This window comes from Engraulis encrasicolus, chromosome 2 (genome assembly GCF_034702125.1).
Source record: "Engraulis encrasicolus isolate BLACKSEA-1 chromosome 2, IST_EnEncr_1.0, whole genome shotgun sequence".
Taxonomy (NCBI): Eukaryota; Metazoa; Chordata; class Actinopteri; order Clupeiformes; family Engraulidae; genus Engraulis; species Engraulis encrasicolus.
In genome coordinates, this window is record NC_085858.1 from 55,554,247 (window position 1) to 55,574,216 (window position 19,970).

General features: G+C 46.0%; 1 protein-coding gene across 1 annotated transcript; it reads left to right on the forward strand.

Moving 5' to 3' along the window:
• The first annotated feature begins 3,993 nt into the window (after positions 1-3,993).
• Positions 3,994-12,180, forward strand: txn2 (thioredoxin 2). The gene is made up of 4 exons (XM_063192393.1): positions 3,994-4,104; positions 5,168-5,439; positions 8,553-8,676; positions 10,895-12,180. The coding sequence occupies exons 2-4, from the start codon at positions 5,168-5,170 to the stop codon at positions 11,009-11,011; spliced, it is 513 nt and encodes a 170-aa protein (XP_063048463.1). The 5' UTR covers positions 3,994-4,104; the 3' UTR covers positions 11,012-12,180.
• The last annotated feature ends 7,790 nt before the right edge of the window (positions 12,181-19,970 follow it).

Here is a 19,970-nt window from a genome sequence, read left to right on the forward strand (position 1 = left end):
ACACCACGGAGCGCGGGTGCGCACACACACACACACACACACACACACACACACACACACACACACACACACACACACACACACACACACACACACACACACACACACACGCACACACACACACACACACACACACACACACACACCTACCTCCACCCAGCCTGCCCCAGCCCCTGCCCCTCAAGGCCCAGGTGTGACACTAAAGCAGCTCTTGTTCCCTCCAGAGCCCCCCTCTGCCCGCCGGGACCCCACAGACATCCCAGAAATCCCTGCAATTTCCGGTGCAATGTTTGTTTGGTGGAGGGAGGGGCAGCATGGCAGGAGGAGGAGGGAGATGCGGACGGAAAAAAAAGAGACTCCCTCTCACAAACATGGAGGGGCGGAGGGTGGAGGGTGGGGTGTGGGGGGGCTGGCAAGGGCAAACACATACACGGGCAGCAAAGGGGGGAGCACTGAACTGAGAGGTGTGTGTTCTTCTAGCTGACACATATCCCCCTCTCTCTCTCTCTCTCTCTCTCTCTCTCTCTCTCTCTCTCTCTCTCTCTCTCTCGCTCTCTCTCTCTCCTTATTTCGCTCTCCCTCGCAAACACACACATACACAACAACACACACATGCACACAGGCCTACAGTACATACACAAAAGCACATTGCGCATACACAGCATAGGCTATACGTATGCACACAGCAGTTCGCATAAACATTGTGTACAGACACGCACGCGCACAGTACACTACACACAAACAAGCAACACCTACCTGATGCACTTTCACACAGTTATGAGCATATGCTCACAGCTCAGACACACAGACACACTTTCACCGCTTTTAGCATTCATGTATTCATGACCATGAGCTATCATATGATGCACACCTAGACATAAACATTAGACATGTACAGCACACTTAACATATATCAACAACATATTCTCCCCTACGTTCACACACATACGCTCTCCCTCGCCCCTGCCCCGTCCCTGCCCTCTCTTACATACATCCTCTCTCTCTTTTTCATCCATATGCACCTTTTGCCCAATTTCACAGGCAAAAGTAAACATACACCTACATAGTCTGTCATGCCTTCCCTTACACACACACACACACACACACACACACACACACACACACACACATACACACACACACACACACACTCCCACCCTCTGTCACGCACAACAAACATACACACACAGACACACACACACGGGGCACAGAGCGTACCTCTGTTTTAACTGGCTGCAGCTCTCCTCTGTGCACTTCACATCACTCTGCCCTCTGCTGGCCAGTCCTGTGTGGTGCAGGCTGTGTCTGAGAGTTTCCATCCGCCGCAAGGGCACTTGCTGCCTTTTCAAACACACCGCTTCACAATCACCACCAGTGCCACCGCGGTGCAGTCATCCCATTTACATATAATTACATATACTGTATATATATATGTATATATCATGTTCATAAGAAGGGAATACAACTGATGCTTCATGGACTTAAGTCAAGAGTGTTGAGCGTGGGCCTCTCCTCTTTCATGGGGGGCAAGAGGTGGGGTGGAAGGGGTGGAAGGGGTGATGGTGGGGGTGGTGGCACTAGAAGGGGGCACAGGGGGTAGTGGGGCGAGGCGCTGCGGGAGGGTGGGGGCGAGTTGTCGGGCAGCAGCAGGGGCACGTCGAGCAGCGTGGAGGTGGAGGAGGAGGAGGGGCTGCGCTGGGGGATGGGGGGCAGGAAGTGAGGCCGGCGGTCCCGCCTCTGGTGCGACTGCGCGTCACCGTCTGTCACCCCGCCCACGCCCACGCCCAGGCCCCCACCCCAACTCTGTGGCCCTGGTACCACCGCCGACTGCCCTTCACTGTTGGACCTCACCAGCTCGCCTCTACGACGGCCCCCGCCACCAACCCCATACTGTGTCCCCCTGGTGGCCACTGGATCACGTCTCCCTCCGGCCTCACCGCCTCTGCCCCCACCGATCCCCAGGCTCTGCAGCCAGTGACACAGGCCTGCCTCCTGCTGGCGCTCCTCGTTTGCTGCCCTGGCCCCGCTCTTGGTGCTGGGCTGGTCACCCTGACTCCTTATCCTGCTGCGCCTCCCCTTCCTCCTGGTCAGGCTCTTCTCCACCTCTCGCTGATGCTCTTGCAAGACGCTCCTCCTCCAGCCGCCGTGCTCCCGTCCGCCCTCCTCGGGGAACACAGTGCTGCTGCTCTTCCACGTCTTCGCCCAGCCAGGAGGAGGTCTCACAGGGGGGCGATGGGCGCCCCCTCCTCCACCTACACCGACCTGGGGAGGAACGCTGACCTCCATCTTGATGCCCGAGAGCGAGAGCGAGCGTGCAGGTGGCACCCGAGCTGACGACCGTGAGCTGCTGTCTTTTTTTGACCAGTGGCAAGTGGCACTGCTCGCCACCGCGGCCATGCCTTCTTCACCACGACTCCCAAGCACCTCGGGGTGGCTGCAGGCCCTGAAGAGGGGTCTCCTCAGGGGGGGTTTGTTGGAGGACACATCGCTAACAGACTCTGGATGGCCAAACTTACTACTACTCCACTCCCCAGCAGGCAGCGAGAGTTCCAGGCTGGCGTCGGGCACCACAGTGTGCGAGCGCTGCAAGAGGGCACGCAGGCGTCTGTGGGGGGGCAAGTTGGCAGACGAGGCGCCCCCCAAGCCCAGGGCACGGAACAGGGGTGCAGGGCGCAGGCCACTGCCAGGGGTACCGCCACCAACGCCACCACTACAGCAACAGGTCTGGCCAAAGTGAGCACCGTGCACAGCCACGCCCTCCCCACTAAGCTGTCCACTGCCACAGCCACAGCCGGCACAGCTGCCCTGGGAGTCAGAGGGCCAGGCAGGAGGTGAAGGCTGCCCCATCATGCTGCTGCCGCTGCTGCTGCTGCTGTCAATCATCAGACAGGAGGAAGGAGGACACCTCACTCAGGGAATAGCCTCCAGCTGCCAGGATATGTTTTTATATAGAGAGTATATTTATCTGTGAGAAAACACACACACACACACACACACACACACACACACACACACACACACACACACACACACACACACACACACACACAATAATAAAAGTAATGATTAATTATTGTTATTAATTAATAATTAATAATTTGACGGATATGTTGGTTGAACTAGGCTATGCCACAGATAAAGATAACAATAACAACAGCTATTCGAGAACATATAATTGTACCATATCAACGTCTATATTGCAAAACAAAATCTGTAGGCCAAATGCCCTTATCAACATCGTTCAGTTCAGATAAACAGACAACTGAAGTGGACAGATATAGGCTAACCTACAGCTGTAAAAACTCGCAATAACCTAACAAAGGGACGTCAAGATAAACAAATTACATAACTCACAGAAATCAAAAGAAGTCTATATAAATAAACTGCTACAATGTAGCCTACTAAATAGACTACCCTGATGCTTCTGTAGAGACATTCTCGTTTTGACATTCCATGACTCGACAGTCAGATAATCATGCAGTAAGCGCGCGAGCCCTAAAGTCGCCTAAACATTAAAAAAAACAGTCATCATCCCACCCTATCTTTGACAGAAAAAAACAATAGCGTTCCACCTTACTCACAAGTGTGGCTTGTCGTTCCGAAGTCCGATGAAGAGGTAGACAGGATAGCATGTCTTTGTTTGACAGCCTGTCCCCACACAAACCTGTCAGGTTAGGCTTCCCCCTCACGGTCCTGCCTTTCATCCATCTGAGCCGTTGCCCACATGAAAGGCGGCGAGCTTCTTTTGCCCTTTAAATGATGAAAGCATCCTTTCCCGTCTCTTTAGATATCTAAGAGGATTATTGCCAGTGAAGTCGGGGGCGTACTACAGTTACTGTCTTTTTTTTGGACAAATAATGGAGAAACTCGAATTCATGCGCTCTTCCTCCATGCAGTAAAATTCAAGAATCCTCCGAATGGAAGATGCGGTGCTGCACTTATGCCATAAGACATGTCAAAATAAATTTGAACACAGGTTGGCGCTACTCAGCCAAGTGCAGAGAATACTCAAAAATTCTTTGCTCCTGAGAGCGGAAGTAGTAAGTACCTCAACCTCTTTGGTCCGGGCGGCCAACCTACGTCTCCAGGAGAGTGCACAACACGGTAAGAATGTGTTTTTATCTTTATGAAATGATAAATACGTTTCTTTCCCACACCACGCGATTCATGTACAATACGGCTGTCTTTCGGTGTGATATCACAGTGACCACAATGCCCCACAAATGTACAGAACGTGGAAAACTGACAAAGTCATACGGAGGTTATACGAGGAGAAGGCAGTTGGCTAGCGTACGCGTTGCGATTGCAAAACAACTTGGAGCACTGATGTGTCTAGAACTAGTTGTAGCTGTGTGTGAAACCTTTTTAAGGGGTGTTTGTCCTCCTGCTGTTTGTTGATATGGGCTGGGAAATCAGACCATTACCCTCACTGTCGTCAGATAATCTTATTCTTTTCTAGCTGGTTTTTCCTAGCAGTCAGTTTGGTTATCTTTAGATAATTAGCTAGCTTGGCAGGTTTGGTTTTGTAAATAAGCGATTCTCAGGGGGGCATTCATTCCAGTTTTTGACCTCCTACGCTAAAACACCAACGCTGTCGGATATTTAAAAAATATTCCGAGATTTATATTTAATCTATAACGCATCATTCTGTGTTTTCTGGGACCATTTCGCCATACTGTTTAGCAAAAGTTTTTTGGGCTATTTGTTGCCCCCCCAATATCATGTCGACCAGATGGTGAGGCCCTTGAATGGCAGTCTACATTCTATCTGCTTCTACATTGTAGTTTCTAATTTATAACGTTTTGCACTTGTAATTTATCGACAGTCCTATGTAGACAAGACAAACATAGTGTGACATAAAGCCAGGTGTTCCCAATTTTATGTCCTGATGAATGCCTTTTAAATAAAATAAACGGCACTTAGTCCAAGTTTAAAAAAATAAAATAAAAAATCTTATAATGCCATTGGCATGGAAGTGGGATTGCCCGGGGTAGAGAGTAGAGTAGAGAGTAGACTTTTATTGTCACTATACAAATATAGCGAGATTGTGTTTAGTAGCAAAGTAGGGTTTCCGAGGAAATGACCGGGGAATGTCCCGGACTGAATGTATGGTCACCTTATATAACATGACTTATTGTTCCTGCGACTTAATTGTGCTTCGCTGTAGATGGCTCACAGGCTGCTCGTCCGGAGGGTTTGGACCGTGTCTGTGAGGGATGTCGTGCGCTGCCCCCGTGCCCCATCAACCACAGCCCTCTACTCAACTTCAGTGTGCGCCTCGGCACGCACGCATCCCCTTTTGTCATCCAGACGTTCGCTGCCACGGGCCCTGCCCGTCACCTCCCGCCGCGAGGTCTCCTTCAATGTCCAGGATCAGGAGGATTTCACCGAAAGGGTCATCAATAGCGAGCTGCCCGTGGTCATAGACTTCCATGCCCAGTTGAGTACTGTTCTTTTCCCCAAAGTTCATTCTGGCACTAAATACACCAAGGGAGCCCTACAAGAAATAAATACACCCTTCTGTGCTACTAACATAATGTAAATAATGTAAACAATCAAAATAAGACAATAAGAACAATGCACACAATGTAAGTAATGGCAAAAATAAAATGTGAAAGTTGATCCATTTATTATGGTAGTATACCTGTGCGTGCAAACTAGAATTGTTGCATAAGAAAATATACAAATGACACCGTGCAATTGTGGTCGAGTAAACACTTGCGATTGTTTTACTATAGTGTCAGGAGAGAGGAGTTTTTAGCCTTCCACGCTCAGCTGAGTTGCTCCACCATGTTTATGCCAACTCTCTAATGCAATTACAGTGATTTGCAGTTGGCTACACAATAGACTTTCAAGGCCAAAAGGCTGCAGCAAAACCCTTAGCAGCCAACTGCATTCACAACACCGCTCCCCTATACTGTGTCGTGCATGGTAGAATAGCAGAAATGGTTGGTCTCTACCTGCTGGATTCTGAGCCAGTTATAAGTAAGACAAGTTTTAAGCACTGTTCCTTCCCTTCGTGTGTTCCCATGTGCTCTGGCAAGTTGTTTGGTAACACAATTTGTTCATGTTCCCTAAGAAATGTGCAGTGTGTTTTTAATCTAGTTTTATATCCTTAGAAGAGAAGGTAGAGCGCTACTAGTATACCTCAAAATCAACTGGTGCTCTTGGAGAGTGCAATGTTCAAAAAAGACTGAAGGAAAAAGACCCTTGGTCCAGGCAATACAGTTGATTGAAGAAGTAAAAAAACAAAAAACAAAAAACACACACAACGTAATGTGGGCAAATGCATCAAAATCACCAATGTATATCGGCTCTACGACCTTCATCAGGGTGTGGTGGTACTTGTGAGGGTACATGCTCTTCATGCCATTTACAAGGTTGGCAGTGATCCGGCGCCAAAAGTTTTCAATATGATAAGATATATCGTACTACATGTCACCAAAGGCAACAAAGTGGATCAAGTCCAGTCACCTAATATGTTTTTCATTCTGCCCTCCCACTTCTAAGGGGCATGCCAGCGATTACTGTAGATATGCAGCTTAGAACCTTCCGTCATATTGATTCCGGAATGAACTCCTTATAAAAAGTCTTCTCCTTATCAATGGTCTGTAACAGTACCACTTGGTGCACAAACATAACCTTGGTAACCTCACATGCGGGAGGACTCCTTGTATTTTTATAGCGGGCAATGGCCCACTTTGGCCAGAAAACCTTTTGAGAAACACTGTTTTAGAGAGTATTGTGTGTGAGTAGATCTCATCACTTTCGCAAGATTATGCTATACATTTCACTGAAGTGCAGACAGCTGAGTGAAGTGTGAAAGTTGTGACCAAATTTAAACTGGGTCAGCGTCGGTCATGTGGCATATCAACACTAATTAAATAAGATCTGTCTTCATCTGCATATTAATTATCATCTGTCCTCAAAGTCATAGTCTGTATCCACTGTGGACACTGCACATGTGTCCTGTGGAGTTGTGTAGGCAGCATGTGGGAAACATTTGTCACCGTACACCAGTTGGCCAGAGCACATGAGGAGCTTGTGTTGTATACTGTATGTGGTTATGCTTCAGGTAGCACGAGGACAAGCCACATGCTCCATTTAGCCCATAGCATTGTTGTGGAGCTAGTGTTTGCATTGCTGGTACAGCCTAGCGTGTTTATTTACATATGAATAAATGGTGGGCCAACACGCTGCTGGGAAACTTGAGCGCAAATGAAGTGTTCTATGTATATCCAAGTATGTTTGAGGCTAACCGCTATGGAAGTGTGAAATGGCATTGATTTATATATTTGGGGGTGCTTTACCATTAGGTGTTTCTTTGACAGTAAAGAGAGGGCAAGAAATGGTTAGAGGAGTAAGAGAGAGATGGGGAGGGTGACCTGGGATTCGTCAGATTCGAACCCCGGGTCCTCGTCATAACTGTAGGGTGCATTTACTGTTTGAGCAACAGCCAAAACCAAATAATTATCATTTTTTCTAAATTAACAAGGCTCAAAACAGTGTGCACTACAGTTACCTTGAAGTGAAATAGCTATTTATTACTTCATTACCTTATTGTTACTTATTACTTCTGTACTACTAATCCTGTTATTGGTCCTGTCTTTTACTTTAATGTCTGTTTTGTTAACCCCTTAGCGCAGAGCCTCTGCTATAAGCTTATTGTCACTAAAATGGCAATATAATGACCAAGTCTTAATCAGTTACTTATGACGCTGCATAGTCATAGGCTAGCAATGTTGTTATGATGTAGTTGAGTGTTTTCAGCAAAGCGTGAATAAGCCTGTCGATGGGCCCATCTGTAGTAAGAGGCTACCGTTAGTCCTGTGTATGTCTGTCTTTACATGGGATAGAGAAAAACACAATTTCAATTTCCTTGTATGACTTGCGCATATGAAGGAACTGACAAGAAAGCTGACTTGACTTGATTATATTTTCAGAATTTAAGCACGTAAACTCACTGATCAACAACATTTTTAGTGAGTACAGTTTTAGTTTATTTAGTTGCCTAACCTAAATTGTAAAGCACTTGTGACTGTCTTGTCTGTGAAAAGTGTTGTAAACTATTAAAGCCTATTAAACTGTTACATATTGCTGTTAATGACTACTTTCTCTATGTTTTGTTGCTATCACTTGCCTACAGGAAATCAAAAAGTCTGTCCAGTTTCCATACAGCCTTTGTTTACAATGTTTAAAATGGGAACCTTCATTTTTTTAAACCATTCATTTTGCGAGTTGTGAGCTGTCTAAAAATGACTTTTTAAATAGAGGTACACGACCACCTGCTATTTTCTATTAATTAAATAAGAATGTAAAAAAACTAGTAATCTAAAGCGAGCTTAAGTGTCAGTTTTGGTTGTTTGTAACTTTTTTTGCCTCAATATAGCCTTTGGTGATGATCTGTTTTCGCACCAGATGTTATCAATGTTCTCTTTTTAAACACTGGGCATATTAAGCTCAGTGGTTTTTCTCCCTCCTGTCTCTGGCATGGTTGATATTGGATATATTTCATGATTACCTAACGAGACGCTTTTTTTACTCTCTTGCAGTTGGTGTGGACCTTGTAAAATCCTCGGGCCAAGGCTAGAAAAAGCCATTGCCAAACATAAGGGACGCGTAACCATGGCCAAAGTTGACATAGATGAACACACTGACCTTGCCATTGAGTATGGGGTAAGTAGTATTACATTTTCTCTTTTCTAAAGGGATCTATGGATAGTAAGACCAGAATGTTGGCCTTATTACTTATGAGCAGACTAAAAATGAACAAAATGACCAGAGCCATGGAAGTCATTATTTCTCAATGGAGGGGTTGGCAAATTGGGCAACTAAATCATTCACTCAATCATCACTAAGTCGTTGGCTCTGCCATGGCCAAGCAGTAGGGCACTCGCCTGCCATGCGGCTGACCTGGGTTCGGTTCCCGGCCCGGGTCGGTCCTTTGCCGACCCCTACCCGTCTCTCTCCTGATTCGTTTCCTGGGTCGTCAAGGGTGAAGCAAACTGGAGAGTGATGAGCTATGATGTCGCGGTTCTGCTAAAGCCAATTTGAATGCTGATTTCCTCCAGTGTATTCAGAAGAGTAAAAAGTATGCACATCCCACCTCGGCGAGGCCAGGTGCAGGACAAAGACGTATCTGACCATAGAGAGAGGAGAAGTCTGCACACTGCAGCTCTGATTGTACGTCTTCTACTTCCACGGACCTCAACTCTATAATTTCTTCGGATGTCCCAGTTTGACAAGCCAGAGCAGCTCTGTTCTATGCTAAATCAAGCATGTCTATCATATTGTGCGAATAAACAAATTCATAGCAAAGTTTATTTAGTGAACTCGGCTGTCAGTTCACTTTGGTTGTTCTTGTTCTGAATGTAAAGTGGGACTGACATTGGTATTGGGGCATCATTGTTAATAGCTTAACAATGTAACCGGATTGCTCTGTTCAAATTGAAATGTTTAGAAAGAGTCTCCACTTGCAGTGCTTGTAAGGTGCAATTGCATTTACATTGTCAATGCATGGATAAAAAAGTAACACTATATGGTTGTTAATGATGGACAGTAAAAGCTTGCCGACTTCACTTTGATGGGGCCTTGACTTCATGCAAGTGGTGTCGTGTGTTTTTTTTTTATACAACATTGGCAGTTTATGGGTGGAAGTATTTTGTAAACCTTTCACAAACTCAAAAACATGTGACGTGTTTAAAACCATATATTTTGTAGCTGACACCAAGGTCGAAGCTATACTGCCAACTTGTTTTACCAGCCACTGGGGATCCTTTTCAAGGTCCCTAAGTGAGTTTTCCATTCTTTTCTTCAAACTCATCAAGGCTGGGAATTGACAATATGAGACCGTGATTTGTTGTTATAGGGAGCAATAAACAACAATTCAAAACCATATACAATGCTGTGCGTATGTTTTTGCCCCCCTACTGATATTTTTTTACTTTTTTGCTCGCTTAACATTTTCAGATCACCAAACAAATGTACACATTTAACAAGGATGACCTATGTAAATATAAAACACAGTTTTTTAGTGATTATTTCATTTGTTAAGAGAATAATGCCATAAAACCTACATGGGTGCCAAATGTGGAAAAAAGCCAATCAGGGGGGAGAGTCAATAGGGGGGGGGAAACATACACACTGCACTGTATGTCTCTGATCAGATAAAAAGTTGGTCTCATATGAACCTGGAGGAGGATGGACGCCCAAAGTAAAATCAGGAGGCCAATAAGAATATTTGAAATGGTTGGTGTTAAATATTCATGAGAAGGGAAGTGCAAGGGGGGGAAAAAATCCTAAAATGTTAAATGCTGTTTGTTTTGTCATGAAGTCCTCTGTAATGCACATGGTCACATGGGCAGTCATGGGTGAGCGGTTAGGGCGTCAGACTTGCATCCCAGAGGTTGCCGGTTCGACTCCCGACCCGCCAGGTTGGTGGGGAGAGTAATCAACCAGTGCTCTCCCCCATCCTCCTCCATGACTGAGGTACCCTGAGCATGGTACCGTCCCACTGCACTGCTCCCCATGGGGCGCCACTGAGGGCTGCCCCCTTGCACGGGTGAGGCATAAATGCAATTTCGTTGTGTGCAGTGTTCACTTGTGTGCTGTGGAGTGCTGTGTCACAATGACAATGGGAGTTGGAATTTCCCAATGGGCTTTCTTTCTTTTCTTTATGGTCATTGTGGTCTCACGGCATCGCGTGTTCTCATGGTGGTCTCATGTTGAATCTGTACATGCAAATGTGAAATGCAAAGGCCAATAAGAATATTTCAAATGATTGGTATCAAGTATTCACCAACATACTATAAATGCTGACACTTTCATTTTAAAAGCCACAGTATTGTGTGTGGTGTTGTCATGGTGGTCTGATGTGGAATTCTGCTGCTTCCAGGTTTCTGCGGTTCCCACGGTGATCGCCATGAGGGGTGGTGATGTCACCGACCAGTTTGTGGGGATCAAAGACGAAGACCAGTTGGATTCCTTTGTCAAGAAGCTTATTGGACAATAAACCTGTCCCCTCCATGTACCTCTGTCCCCTCCTCACCCCCCTCCCTTCCCTCCCTCCTCTTCCTCCCTCCCTTCCTTTCTTTCTCCCTTCCTTTTTCAAATACACTCATTTCCTCAGTATCCTAGAATTGCACCCAGTGGTCACACTGAGCATTTGCAAAGACTCACTGCCCATCCGACTACTCTTAAGGACACACACACACACACACACACACACACACACACACACACACACACACACACACACACACACACACACCCTACACGCAGCACCTTCAGCTATTCCACTGTCTCTGCATTGCTGGTGCATATGTGATGTGTGTCTGTAAGCTCACGTATGCATCCATCCCCATCCACTATCTCCATGTCTATAACATATTACACACCTCCTCCCCCCATCTGACACAAGGTGGTGGAGGAGGGGCGTCTGAGCCATTTCTATGGGTCTTCTTGTTATCATAGATTGTATAGAGCAGTGTTTCCCGGTTGGCCCCCTTCTCGCTCTGCAAGAACCAGAGGACTCCGTGCTTTAGTCCTCCAGCCTCTGTCTCTGTGTGGCAGCCTCGGCTCTGACCTCATCACATTGTTTTTAATGACTCGGAGGCATCTGAAGGGTTTTCAACCAATCAGGCGGTAGGAGGGGGGAGAAAGACAGAAAACATGTAGTACTCTGGGTGGCCAGGAGGGGGTGGGATAGGGAAACACTGGGTATAAAGAACCTGTACAGCGACTTGAACTGTACTATACTGTATCAAAACTGGGATGACTATGTCTGGCGTATGGAGTTGATTTCGGGCAATGTATTGTATGAGAGGTATTATAGCTCTCTGCATTTCTTATCTTTGTCCACCAGAGGGCGGGCTTCCTCTAGCAGAACAGGCACCACAGTCTATTTTACACCGCCATGCCTACTATTGAGAAAGCTGAATGTCTTGACATTGAGGGAAAGAGCTGATTTTATGTATGTATTGTATGTACTGTACGTATTGTTTTATGTATTTTTTTTTTCTCTGTGCTTTACCGTTCAGCTCTTCTCGGTCTTGTTTTCTACTGAAATATCTGTGAAGCGGGGAAGCACGAACAAGGTTGAGGGATTTGATTTAGCTTTTATTTCAATACAATATGTAATATGACCAAGCGATATGATTTAAATAAAAGAGTTCTAAGATATTTCATTGTAATTCTGTGAAGTGCTTTTGAGATTTTTGTATTCCATACGATCCAAGGAATGCTACAAGAGTTCAAGTTCTGAGCCAGATTTCAGATTTGGGTGTGTCTGTATGCAAGGATAAAATGTATAGATATACACCAAATATTTATACTGAAATTATATATTTTTATACAGAATATTTATACAGAATTTATACAGAATACTTCTCAGGAGTAGGAAATCTTGTACCAAAAATACTTTTAGCCCCTCACATATGGGCTTGAATGCCCATGGCAACCGGGGTTTGAGTCTGGCCCGGGTCCTTTGCCAGCCCTGACCCATCTCTCTCTCCCACTCTCTTCACGTCATATTCTCAACAGTCCTATCATAAGCAATTAAAGGGATATGCCACTATTTTGGGGCTTAATACAGTTAAAATCGTTGGCCAGGGTTTATAAAGGTGGTAAAGTGTCTTAAATTTCATGTTAAGCGTTGTCTTGCTTTAAGACAAGTTAAAAGAGGGAATATGTCACTAAGCTAGTGAAAGTCAATGGATCCGTCCATTGACTTTCACTAGCTTAGCGACATTTTCCCTCTTATAGTGGCATACCCCTTTCAGACACTAAAGCCTGTTGCCCCAAAGTGCACGCCGTGTAATGGTCATTGAAAACCTTAAGTGCAATAGTACTGTACCGCTATGACATTACATCAGCCTTTAGTAATACATTACGACTTGGTCATTGCCATTCTGGTAACAGCAAATTTATGACAGGGGCCATGTCTTAACGGGTTAAAAAAAATAGTTATGGCCCTACCGTGGCCTAACAGTAGGGCACTAGTTTCCTCCGCTGGCGACCCAGGTTCGATTCCGACCTGGGTCATTGGCCAGTCCCTGCCCGTCTCTCTCTCCCCACTCGTTTCCTGTTCCTCTCTCACTATCCTGTCTAAAATAATGCACAAAAAAGACCCAAAAAATCTTTAAAAAAAGTTACTGCTAGACTGCCTGAATTAATCATTCAGAATTAAATAGTTCTGTCAAGTTTACATTGCACTTTCATTTCATTCCGAATGATGCAGGTTTTACATGATGTTTTCAAAGCAGAATTAAGTTTTTCAAATTGAGTTATAATTCTGAATTAAATGTCTCATGTTAACGCGGCCAATGTACTTAGTACATTAAATGTTATTCTCTGTGTAGCACTGGCTCTCAAGTACTTCCCATACAGTATGTGTGTGTCAGGTCAGGTGACCATTCCCACGTAGGATCCTTAAATGTATGCTGTCTTTGGCCCCTATACAGGCCTCTGAGCGTGCAAAAAAATGCAAAACCCTGGGACTCTGTCCCTCTTTCTCTGTCTCAATCTCTGTATCTCTCTCTCTCTGTCTCAGTATTTTCTCCTCTCTCTCTCTCTCTCTCTCTCTCTCTCTCTCTCTCTCTCTCTCTCTCAATTCAATTCATTAAATTCATAGAAACTTTATTAGCAAGACAAAAAATATTTTGTATTGCCAAAGCATGCTTTGGCTTCTCTCTCTCTCTCTCTCTCTCTCTCTCTCTCTCTCTCTCTCCCTCTCAGGGTAATTAGCATTGCCTACTCCTAAAGGAATGTGAGTTATGAGGCCATCACAGCACCTGAGCCTCAGCCGCGCAGTGAGCCATTGCCATTGCCACTCCTCTCAGCTCTATAATACTCCTACAGTCCCCCCCCCCTCTCTTCTCTTCTCCATCTCTCTCTCTCTCTCTCTCTCTCTCCCATACCTCTCTCCCTCTCACTTTCAAGCTGTTTTCCTTTAGCCACGGTCCCCTCTCTCACCATTCCTCCCTTTCTTTCAGCCATTAACAACTCAGGCAAAGGTGAAGCAAGGGGGAGCATATATGGAGGTCCACTTAAAACACAGACACGTACTGTACATGTTATTTTTCATGACACTTCTCCAGGAGTGCTCGCCTCCCGTTCCATCCATGCTGTCCTCCTATGTCCTCCTACCACCCTCCACCTCTCGTCCGTCTGCGCCCAGTTGCCCTCCTCCCTCTGCCCCTGACTGTACTCCCCTCTAATTTCTCTGTCTCACAGCACCATTTCCCCGTCAATCCGTCATCCCTTTCTCGACACCTTTCTGAGCTGTGTTTCAACCTGACATGACCCTGCTCGTTCCCCTCTCTCTCTATCTCTATCTCTTTCTCTCTCTGTGTTTTACACTTCCTATTCATCCCTCGTTCTGTCTCGCTCTCCGCTTTGTTGACATGAGTGGGCTTGACTGAGGGGAAGACGCCGTCTACCACTACATCATCACAAAGTCATCATCAACATCACCATCATCATCATCATCATCATCTGCTTTGGCTGCTGTCCATCAGCAAGTCCTAACCTGCACAGCGTGAGATACAGCACTCACACATCAGGCTGACAGACTGACATGACGTCCCCCCTTTCTTCCTCTCTCTCTCCCTCCCTCCCTTCCTCCACCCCTCCCTCCCTTCCTCCCTCCCTCCCTCCCTTCCTCCACCCCTCCCTCCCTTCCTCCCTCCCTCCTGCGCGTGTCGTGCTCAGAGGGTGGAGACCTGAGCAGGCAGCACACCTGCACCTGGGGGCCGTTATTCCTCCCTGACTGGGCTCGGCACGGCTCGCGATGATGATGTCATGCCCACTGGGGACTTTCTCAAATTCTCATATATAGCGTGCCGCGCATTCCCTCCATGTCATTATGCGGCCTGCCGATGACAGAATGATGGCATGCTTTAAACGCCACTGTTCATTCAACCAACCTTACCCCCCACCCCTCCAAATAACACAGGAGACGAAGAGTGACTATGTCAGGGGAGGGAGAGCTAGCTTGGGAAGTCATGCGTTAAAAGGGTCTGGATTTCTAGTGGATCATTGGCCACAGTACTGTTTCAGTGTCTGGTGCTGTGTTCCACATGGGGTTATATAGGCCTAGTCTTTGGGAATGCCACGACCTAAGACTTTTTTATTATGGGATTAAAGGGGAACTGCCTGTATTAGTGTCCCACAGAGTATTAGGCTACTGTGAAGTGTTTGGGAAAGCCACTACTAAGGGTTTTTTATTATTATTATTATTATGGGCCTGAGGGGAATGGCCTGGCGATCCGTACGGGGCCAGAGGGCCGGTCTGAGAAATGTGATAATCCTGCCAACAACGCGTCACGTTACGTTAGCACTTTGACATTCCTAACTTTGGACTTTCAGCCCCACGCTGAGCTGACTGGAATACCTGGAATGACTAACACTACTCAAACTCCCTGCACACACACACACACACACACACACACACACACACACACACACACACACACACACACACACACACACACACACACACACACACGACACACACACACGACACACACACACACACACACACAGGTCTTTGACTCTTTGGGAGTCGAGCAGGACAAAGACAGCGTCTGTGTGTTTGTACGTCTGGCCTCTCTGTCTCATCCTCTGGGTCATATATAGGCTACCTGGTTCAACAGCCGCATGGGTTGTTCTCTAAGCTCTCTGCATACTCTGAGACTGAATCAGAGCCAGGACTGAAAAGGGATGAGGTAAAAAAGGGGGAAGGGGGAAATCAGCGCAGGATGACGAAGGCCGGGAAAAAGGTCTGGGAAGCCGTGTAACTCTACACCTCTTCCGCCCTAAAACAATAGACCACACCTCCGTTGCTCTCGCTCCCGCTCTCTGTTTCTCTCCCTCTCTCTACCACTCTGTTACCATATAAGGCAAAAAAGACAGGGGAAGCCAGTGACTGCTGAACAAACGTAGAGAGGGAGAGAGAGAGGGAACAGGGAGAACGAGCGGCAGAATTCCTATGGCCTGTACCTCACTCCCTCGCTCTCCTCCTCTATGCTTCTCTGTCTCTCTCTCTCTCTCTCTCCTCTCTCTCTCTCTCTCTCTCTCTCTCCTGCTCTCTCTTTCTCAGACTTCTGAAAACAGTTAGTATTTGCTCCCTGTTTGTTTGAGTGCCCTGGCCTATGCTACATAGCCCAGATGCCTTCAGATTACACACCCGCCTGTGTTCTTTTGTGTGTGTGTGTGTGTGTGTGTGTGTGTGTGTGTGTGAGGGCATGAAATCAGACAAAGATCTGCCTGCCAAAGCCAAAACATGAGCATTGTGTTTATAGTAAATACATAACCCTCACAACCCTATTTATATCTGAAATGCGCGCACACACACACATACACACACACACACACACACACTGCCCTCTCGGACCTTGGCTCCTGGTTTAGTCCCAGCCAGGCCACTGTTTTTCATTCCATTCTTATCCTCACGTCTCAATTTCTTTCTTTCTTTCTTTTTTTTTTTGAAGGGGTCGGGGGATAAATTGGGTGAAAAAAGCAGCTATTTTGCCAGCGTATTATGGGCTCTTTGGAGGGGGTTAAAAGCCCTGGTGTGTGGACCGGTGTGGACACTCAGCCTGAAAGAAAAGAAGGAACTGGCTCCCCCTTCCCTTTTCTCCACATTCCAGAATTTTGTGAGTCAACATGCGTCTTATCACCCTTCCTGTGTACTGATTACTGAGGAAAGAGGGAGGAAGGGAGAGAGAGAGGAGAGAGAGAGAGAGAGAAAGAGAGAGAGAGAGAAAGGTGGGGGGGGGGGGCTCTGAAGAAAGAGAAGAACAAGAAAGAAATACCCTGACACAGTCAAGTTGTTGTTGTTCTTTTTCCTAAAGCTGTTTTTAATTATTAGTATGTTACGTTCTGGGAGGGCGTTGCACAATAGGATGGAGGAGAAGGATGCTCTTCTCCATTTATGGAGGCGCACAGTGTGACACAGTGTGACACACACACACACACACACACACACACACACACACACACACACACACACCACCACCACTGCCTAAGTTCTGTCACATCCTAACAGCTTGTTTGGGTGACGTTAAGAGAGCGATGTGCAAATAACCGTTGCTTGCATTTTGTGTGTGGGGGGTCGGGAAGGTCCCCCCCCCGACCTCCTGTTTCGAGTTATGATGTCTATGATTTCATTCATGTCTGGTATAATTTACAGGTTACATTTGATTGATGCAGCCGTACAAATAAACACACACTCACTCAACACAGCCCTGTACGGTATCCAAATCTGGGCATCATATAAATGGTGAAAACATGGTACAGTTTTAATGATCAATCATCGCTTCGAGTGGTTAGGGCTGAGGGAGTGAGCCAAGCTGAGTTTGCTCAAGTGCATGATGCATCGCCTGCCTGCTGCACACCCAGAATTGTGGGCACACCCAGTTCACTATAACAGCAGCAGAGAGAGAGAGAGACGGAGAGAGAGAGAGAGAGACGGAGAGAGAGGGATGGAGAGAGAGTGTGACTGGGTCAATTCAAGGAGGGCGGGATGGAGGTCAAGAGTCTCCTTATTTGGTCATCAAACTTTTTCTGGCTTTTAAAAACACACACACACGCACGCGCACACACACACACACACACACACACACAACTGCCCCCCTTGTGTGTTTTGAAAGTCAGAGAACGCTCTGTCACATCCACACCAGTATATCACACAGTGAGAAGAGACAGACAAAAAACGCCTCCCCCCAACTCTCTCTCTCTCTCTCTTCAGCTCACTTTATATCTCTCATGCTCTGACTCCCAATTTCTTTTTCTCTCTCTCTCTCTCAATTTCTCTCTCTCTCTCTCTCTCAATTTCTCTCTCTCTCTCTCCTCCACACACACACACACACACACACACACACACACACACACACACACACACACACACACACACACACACAGCCTCACACTTCTTCTTCCCTCAGCATCTGTTATTGCTCAGATAGGGACACCGCTGCCCTTTGACCTCTCCATTGAAACTTCCTCCCATTGGCCAACCAGCCGGCCGGCGCAGAGTCAGACTCAAGAGATATATTGATTTTTCCAACCAGCCACTCGGCATGTTCCCAAGTCAAGTGTCAGTGGTGATACACAGCCCAGTGAACCCTCTCACAAACAAGTCAGGCATGCCACGCATACCACTTTAACTTTCAAAGCCATCCAGGCCCATTTCCCTTTTCACAAGCGGGACTACTCCTTTTTTTACCACCCAGAAGTTTTCAAGATGGGAATGTCAACACTTTTCATAAAAAGAACTACACGTCATGCTCTGTTCTATTACGAAATCTAAAATTGCTGTTGTCGTGAGCATAGTAGGCTAGCGAGCTGTCATGTTTACCATATCAAGAAGATGAGATTGGGATGTGAAGATAACATCATGTTTAAATAAAACATATCAAGATATGTTGTTTTATAGCTCTTTACTTTATTTATTTTCTTCAAATGCTACTATTACTATGTCAGAACGCTATAAAGGACTTTTAGAAAAAGCACAACAAAATACCTCCTCTTAATGTATGTTCTCTACAAGTCTTCTGTTGTCCAGTCTTGCACTTTAAATGTCTGTATGAGCAATGTCTACGTCCATACTGTCTATGTCCATGTATGAGTACTGTCTATGTCTATACCAGTGTTTCTCAACCTTTTTTTAGGCGAGGCACCCTTTCAATTCATGAAAAATTTCAAGGCACCCCAAACCAACAAGCCGTAACATGGCATCGCATCCGATACCACACAAGCTTAGAAAAGTAACACATTTGGAGATGTCACACGACCTACGTTCGAAGTTGCAGCAGACTGGGGCGACCTATATTTACTTTATTGTGCGTAAATGGCAGATGAAAGATTCCACTGACTAGCATTAACTTATCAATTTAGACAAATATGTATTATATTACATCATTTATTTATCAGCCACGTTTCCGCGGCACCCCTGAGGGGGGCCCGCGGCACCCCAGGGTGCCCCGGCACCCCTGTTGAGAAACACTGGTCTATACTGTCTATGTCCTTACCTAGATTAGTCTATGTCTGCATGGGAGAGCAAGAAACGCAATTTCAAATTCTTTGTATGACCAGTGCATGTAAAGAAATTGACAATAAACTTGACTTGACTTGACTTTACGATAACATCACTTGAGCAATGGAATGGTGACACTATAAAGATATAAAACACATTGGAGAATATCAACTTTCACTCTCTTGACAGACAGATGAAACAGACAGATAGACAGGGGTATAGACAGAAGTATGCCGTCTTAATTCTGTCAGTATATCAGTCTGTGTGTTGAGACAATGAAGGTTTATCTTTTATCCATGTTTTATCTTAATGGGCCTGAGCATCACTGTATCCCACTACTCCAGTGAATTTTCTCAGGGTAACTTCCCATTCCAGATTTCAACCAATTTTGTTTCACAAAGTCATCAAAAGTCCAACCAACACCTTTTCAACTACACAGCAAGGCAGACATGTAATGTTTCGCTATCTTTATTACTGTTTACGCATCGGCAATTTATGGTTTGTGTTAAGTAAGTTGCAACACTGTTTGGAATAAACACTTGTCATAAATAGGTTATGTGAGCTCAAGTGAATAAACAAATTCCAAGGATAGCCTACTATGTGTGCAGAGTGTGTTCATAAAGGAAATACTGGAAGAGACGGGCTGCGCCAAATAATGACAAAAGACCTTCGTGGCGTAGAATTTACTGAACGGAGGGATACTTATATGGTCAAAAAAATCCTTAGCCTGCACATACCTCTTTCATTAAACAGCACGTTATCCTCGCACCCCCCTACTATTTCAAGTTCATACTTTTTGCCCACTGGCACGAAGGTTTCCACAAAATTCACGCCCCTGCCGCGCTCTGACTGGCTGGCAGCCTTGCTGTTGGGAAAACGCCGCCTGTGAGTGGTTGAAAGCGCAGACACACATCACAGAGTCCGCCCTCTCTGG

Coding starts and splice junctions, on each gene's coding strand:
- txn2 (XM_063192393.1), top strand. CDS start 5,168: ATGGCTCACAGGCTGCTCGTCCGGAGGGTTTGGACCGTGTCTGTGAGG. Junction 5,440..8,552: donor GTCATAGACTTCCATGCCCA/GTTGAGTACTGT, acceptor ACTCTCTTGCAG/TTGGTGTGGACCTTGTAAAA. Junction 8,677..10,894: donor ACCTTGCCATTGAGTATGGG/GTAAGTAGTATT, acceptor TGCTGCTTCCAG/GTTTCTGCGGTTCCCACGGT.